At 39.7% G+C, this 6,591-nt stretch overlaps 1 protein-coding gene and 1 non-coding gene across 2 annotated transcripts; one reads left to right on the top strand and one right to left on the bottom strand.

Annotated features, from left to right (window-relative positions):
- Positions 1 to 1,195: 1,195 nt before the first annotated feature.
- Positions 1,196 to 1,268, bottom strand: Trnar-ucu. The gene has a single exon. It is a non-coding gene; the product is annotated as a tRNA-Arg (tRNA).
- A 38-nt stretch (positions 1,269 to 1,306) lies between these two features.
- Positions 1,307 to 6,196, top strand: LOC124164016 (39S ribosomal protein L52, mitochondrial). Its single transcript, XM_046541166.1, has 5 exons — positions 1,307 to 1,404; positions 1,503 to 1,634; positions 1,720 to 1,792; positions 1,947 to 2,079; positions 5,931 to 6,196. The coding sequence occupies exons 2-5, from the start codon at positions 1,622 to 1,624 to the stop codon at positions 6,084 to 6,086; spliced, it is 375 nt and encodes a 124-aa protein (XP_046397122.1). The 5' UTR covers positions 1,307 to 1,404; positions 1,503 to 1,621; the 3' UTR covers positions 6,087 to 6,196.
- Positions 6,197 to 6,591: the final 395 nt, after the last annotated feature.

Below are 6,591 nucleotides of genomic sequence, written 5' to 3'. Positions count from 1 at the left end.
TGCATGTTAAAAATATGTAACTGATGATGTTATAATGAGGGAAATTTTTTGTTTGAAATTCTCAAGCTGTGGAAATTGCCGGACTTGGTGTTTTCACTGGAGGCATACCTGGCCAGTTATCATGAGATCTGGTCTCGAATAACGGCCAGGCAAAATGGTTTCTAGTGGCAAATTTCGTCCTTGGTGTAAATAAATTTTCAAGTTCAGATGTCCTATAGTTTCACTCTGTGTTACCTGATATATCAGATGATATCCTCCACCTCCTCGAAATTCATATTGCAGTGGCCATCACCCTGTATAAAAGAAGTTTCCCAGATAACCGAGGCAGCCTTGTTTGGGTGAGCAAATTTAGATTAGCCTTAATAAAAAGTCTCTGCTCACTTATGTGAGGTCCAGTCAGCTACTTTGTTGGCCTCTACTTAGGATGTGCCGACCTTTAGTGTGGTAAAATCCTTTCCTTTCATTCGTAAAAGTCATATAGGTCAATTTACCTGGAAGAACTTTCTGTAGCAGTTAAATGGAGTAGTGTAGTGCTTGGCTGTGACATTTAAGGGTCCTAGGTTCAGAGCCCAGATGAATCCTTTGCATGCCCCCAGCTAAAAAAATCCTTGAATTGAGAGGTGGCTGGCAATCAGTGGTTAGGATGAGCCTTGCACAGGCAATACCTGATTTTCTATAGAATGGTAAGAATTCTATGAATTCTTGCTGGTAGTGGCCACATCAAGCAGTGTACAATCCCTCTTTCAGAGGAGAATTCTAGAGAGTTGATGCAATGGATCAGTGCAGAAAAATCACTCGGGTTGTATTCGGATAGGATTCAATGTGTATAGTTTTCAAATATTTAATTCGATGGAGCACTTCATCACACGTAACAATAAACACCATTACTAGGATACATTACCATGCACCTCAGATGATATCCTCCAGTTAAGCAGTTTTTAATTGAGATAACACAAGACTCAGTGAGAATTTTATATACAGCCTTTCCGTTATTATTGTCTCCAATGTATTTTTACCATCTGCCACAAAATACTGTACGCATCATAAAACACAACAGCAAGAAAAAGATTATTTTTACTCTTACATTGCTAAGTGCTATTTACCGATTGCTTTTAGCTAGCACGAAAAAATTTATATCAATTAGGACTGAAAATGTTTTAGCGATAAAAGTAAAAAAGTCAGTGATAAAAAAGTTCATCCCTGCCGGGATTCGAACCCGGGACCTTTGGATTAGAAGTCCAACGCGCTATCCACTGCGCCACAGGGACGTGCATCGAAGGGGGCCTGTAGGCCGGTATTTGATTAGTCGGCTATTCCCGGTATCCTCATCGATGGCGGAAGAGGTGTTCGTATGTTGCTCGTTTTGAATCGGCGGTAGGATTGAGACTTAACTTCATTCTAGTGGTCCGTCTGAGTTTTCGGAGGTTTATTTTTATGTAGTTATCTGTAATTCGGATGCCTTCATTGATATTATTTTCCAAACTGCACCTTCCATTGTTCAGTTCTTCCAAGCTCTTCGGTCCATCCGTTCGAGTTGTTTAAACGGCAAGGAATTTGGCCCATAAGCACGCTGGGGCCGCTATTTATCAGGCATTACCTGTATTTATTATAAAATAAAACTATGAATTGCTTCCGTAAGTACCGCAAGATTACCTGATTTCTCTGATTATTATCACTATTCAGCCTTAAGCGAATAATGTTTATTCGTGGTCTCTACAGGTTTCATCGTTGCTCCCTCGAGAAATGTTTGCACTTCAACCCGTATGATGTTGGATATGAAGTGGAGGGAAAGGTATTTGCACATTTTATTTGTGAATTACGAATTTTTATGGATCACGGTGACTTTTTACTTCATTGTACTCTCCTGTGTTTGTTTTGATAGTTTCTCAGGACGTTATAAGCTGGCTGTTTAGTTTCATATCAGTACTTTTAATAATCATTTTCAGGAAAGGCCTACCAAGAAACCCTAACGCTTATGGACCCTTGACAAATGGGCCAGACTTTACTTATTTGGATGGACGCCCAACTCCTATCGGTCCCAGACTGAAGGCCAGGCTTCAAAAACAACGAGAAATCGCGGTGAATACATATATTTAATATAGATGAGCACCAAATTTCTTTAGATAACATTAATTTCTTGTTCCCACGTGCGAATTATTTCATTTTATTCTATTTAGGACTTGATTTAGACCGATAATTATTATGTAGAGGTTTAGGTGTGATGAAGGATGTCGATGACTATGAATCAGAATCGGAGATCTGCTCAAGTTTTTCCCCCCCTACCCTTATCTACAGTCTCACATTCCTTGCTTTCGATAGATTAAAAAAAAACATATAACTATGGTCTTATTGTGATTAATCCTCATGCCATACTCCTCAAGATGTATGTCCTACACATGCACTAGAGCCTGCAGACCTTTCTGTGGCTGGCTAATCAATGCCTGATCATCTGCGAACCTCACTGATTTAAACATCATTCCTCCGACTTTTACTCCAGCTTCCAACTCATCCGGCACCTGTCTAACCATCTCCTCAGTGCACATGTTAAAAAGCACTGGTGATAGTGGATTTCAATCTCTCTGGCCTGTTTCCTCTGCCATACAGATTCTCCACGTATTCTGTATGTCATCTCCCTTTGGTTAGCATCCTCCCATCTTAAGTCTCAATTTTTGACATGGCTTGCCCTCTTTTGTAGCTCAACAGTGACATAAACGTGGCAACTAAAGAGCCTACCCCTCCTTCCTTCTGAAACTTTTCCATTTCCTCACGCTGTCTTCTCCACCACTCCTCTCTTGCCCTCTTATTTTCACGCTGTAATCAATTATTAATTATTGCCTTTAAATACATCCTTCTGCTCTGCTCTGTGCCCCCTCCACTTCCTCCATTTCTTTTATCATTTCCTTTGTTATCCAAGGCATATTTTTTCCTTCGACTGTCAACGTAGCCAATTGACTTCTCCACCACTTTGACTATTCCATTTTTCCCACCCTTCTTCTACAATGTGTGTATTTTCTATCTCTTGGATACTCTTTTCTACTAATTCCTGATATTCTCTCGTTGTAGTCCTCTTCAGAGCTTCTGTCTGAACTCTTTCTTACCATGACATGTAGTCTATATGATATCTCCCCATATCTCCTTGGCTTTTCTATGCAGGGGCGCAGCCACGAATTAAGGCTAGCGGGGGGGTTAAGGTGCAACTAATACCGGGGTGTGTGGGGGTATGGAATACCCACCAGGATAAGTGGTAGGTGCGAGATCAATAATTGTGGAATTTTAAGATAAATGGTTCAAAATGGTGAGTTTTACGGCTTTCTGAGGGATATTTTATTAATGCTTACACTATACTTTTAGTAGTATCAATCCAATCAAGTAAAATGGATTAAACTTAAGCATTTCTCTAAGCTCTGGGGAGGGGGTTTAAGCCCCAAACCCCCCCCCCCTCGCTGCGCCACTGTTTCTACGACATGCCTTTGCACTTTATGATGATTGAACCATGTGTTTGTGATGAATAACTTGTTTCCCCTACAAATTTCTGCTGTTTTCTCTCTCCTGTCATTCTGCATCCATAATCCAAATCCTCATACTTCGTTTCCATCCCTCCCTTCCCCCATTGAGGCATTCTAAACCCCCATTATTATGAGATTTTTCTTGCCTGGAGTTTGTTTAATTATTTCCTCAAGCTGTTCATACACCTTATCTTCTTCTTCCTCCCTATGATTGCTAGTGGGCATGTAAACTTGAACCATCAAAAGGTTGGTGGATGGCGCCTCAATTTCCACCACCAGAATCCGATCACTTTCCTGGTCTATACCTACCACACACTTACCCATCATCCCGTTTAATACTAAAGCTACCCCACGATGACTTTCCTCCCCACCACTATGTATAAACCTATACCCATCACCCCAATATACCCCACCATCCCTCACCTCACTTCTAATAATCCTGAGGTATCCATCCTCCGTTTTTCCATTTTTGATATTTTTTAGTTTCCCCGCCGTCATCTTTGCCCCTACATTCCATGTCCCTACATTAATCGCTGCCATCGTCTTGGTCTTCTTTTCTTTGTTCTTGATTGCTGCTGCTGATTATGATAGGTTTCTGCAAGGATTTCTCATGTTGACAAACCCATGGACCTTGCTGACCTCGCTGCCGTGAAGGACACCTGGCCTTTGTAGACGGGTCCCGTTCAATGAGTATCGGTGGCTCATTTGGTTGTATGCATGTTTTCATGGAAGAGATATTTTGTAGGGTTTCCCACTTCCATTCCAACAGTGATTTTACGTGACCCCATGACATGGACTACCATTCGTCTGGTTTCTGCCCTTCAACCTACGTGGCATGGGTAGGGGGAGTAATTGAGAATTAATCCCGCCAGTGCAGCTTTAGTGTTCATAAGAATGCGCAAGCCTTTCCATGGCAGCAAGGTTGTAGCCTAAGGGAGAATGCGGTGCACACAAAACATCGTTCTATTTCATGAGCTCTCTGAAAGTTTGTATTTGGAGATTAAATAGGTTTTGTGGATCTCAATGGAAGTTTTCGAGAGGACAAATTGTGACACAAATGAGGTTTCTCAAGGATTTGAAGGGGTTCTCAGAACCAGTGAGAAATCATCAAGAATGCCAATGCTCAGGGTCAGTGAACTACGTGACCATGATGTATCCATATTCACTTGAAAGAGTTGTCAGCAGTAATTATGGGGGTTTTGCAACTGTGAATTATGAGAGGTTTGGAAGAAAGGTCTGGGATATTCTTGAGATTTACCATAGGTTTGCATCTTATCTAAAGGTGTTACGTAGTTGGGATTTGTGAAGATATTTTCAACAGGATTTGGTGGAGGGTTGAGAGGAGTTGTTCCTCTGGTGCCACTAAATAAATTTCTTTTGATAATCCCAGAAATTTTCAATGTAGGCATTGCAACGTGTTTTTCAAAATGTGCAAAACCTCCGTTAAGTTTTTTGCTGGACACAGGAGGAAGTGTACTTTTATGCATATGGTCGCAAAATGTGCTTTATTCAGTCAATCAATAAGTAGCTTTGTATGCTTCCAATTTTAAATCAGTTTGGTGTCTTAAATTCATGCTATGGTGAATAATTTTCTTGCCTCGGTATTAATAAGAAGAGGTCGTTATTTGCTCAATAATTCTGCAATTTTTTTGTGAATCTCTGTGGCTTTCGAGAATCACTTTAGAAGCACTAGCTGTGGCTTAAAAAGCTGTTTCTTTCGTGTTGCCTTTCAATGAACTGACAAATTATGAACTCATACGGAACAGATGACGGCAATGTAAATGTGGGACATTGTTCCTAGAACTGTTGTAAGAATAAAATCCCACGGGACTTCGTTAGTTCTCGTCTAATTCCTGTGGAACTTGTTTAAGTGGACAAAGTGACAATGTAAACAGGGCTTTAAGGACCACCATTTTAAAGCACTTACTTCAGAGCTATTTAGGAATAAATGTTCATTTGATCCACTCTAATTCAAGGCAGGGGACCGACCCACTTTCAGTTCCTGTGGGTGGCATTATCCTATGAGCACTAAAATTCAGAATATTTGAGTGTATTTACCCTTCCTTGGTTTGGGTGTTTGAGGTAGTGATGGAAATTTCATCAATGACAGTGGACTAGAAGCAATGGATGCTTGAGTTTAGAAAGGTCTGTGAGAGCAGAAGGCAATGAAAGACATGATAGTGCAATATGTATTACTTTTTGTAGTTCAATATGCATTGACTTCATGTTGAACGTTTACATTTGCCTCAGGTTATTCATGAAGTATGATCCTTTAATATTTTATTGTTCATTGGAAAAGCTCCATGGTTTTATTGATGTTTGCATCGTTGCATCTCAGAGATGTATTCCATGAAATCTTAAGATTTCTCATATCATTTCTGTTGCGTATTTGGACTTACTTCATTTGACTTCTTTCATTTGCAGGAAAAAATAATACAATTTTCTGAAGAAATTGATTTTGCTGTGCAGAGACATGAGCTAAAACTTAAGGATGAGGAGGATGTCAAGAAGAAGATAATAGCTGGGAAACTCAAGCCGAAAGGAATGCCATTCAAGAGTAATCAGCCAGTCGAGAAGTAAAAGTCAGTCTTCCGAAATATGAACCATATTGGTTTTGTACAGCATTTAACATGTTTTAGTATTGAATATGTATATTTCTACTTTAGATTATAAATGGTATGTTATGTTAAGCATTGGCATTTTACCTAATAATGAAGTACCACCTCATTATTAGTGTGTGGAAGACAATTATTTTAACTTCTTATGTTAAAGGGACCCTTTGAATTTTAATGGCCCATCTGCACCATATTTCATGCATTTTAATGACTTTTATTAGAGACTTTCTGGGACTCCCTTGGTGAACCAAGTATCATTCCAAATTTATACACTTTTCTGAGACTATTTTCCAAAATTATGCAGAATGTGTCAACATTTTGGAGTTGAGTAGGTTGATGCTCTACTGGGTGTTGAAAAATTAAGTTTTATTTGTTCTCCATGAAGCAGATGGAATTCTGTAAGAATGTACACCTACATCCTGCTGTAAGATGCTCAATCAGATGTCGACAAAGTCTTGTATTTTTCAAGT

This window comes from Ischnura elegans, chromosome 8, assembly GCF_921293095.1.
Source record: "Ischnura elegans chromosome 8, ioIscEleg1.1, whole genome shotgun sequence".
Taxonomy (NCBI): Eukaryota; Metazoa; Arthropoda; class Insecta; order Odonata; family Coenagrionidae; genus Ischnura; species Ischnura elegans.
This window is presented reverse-complemented; position numbering and strand designations above follow the sequence as displayed.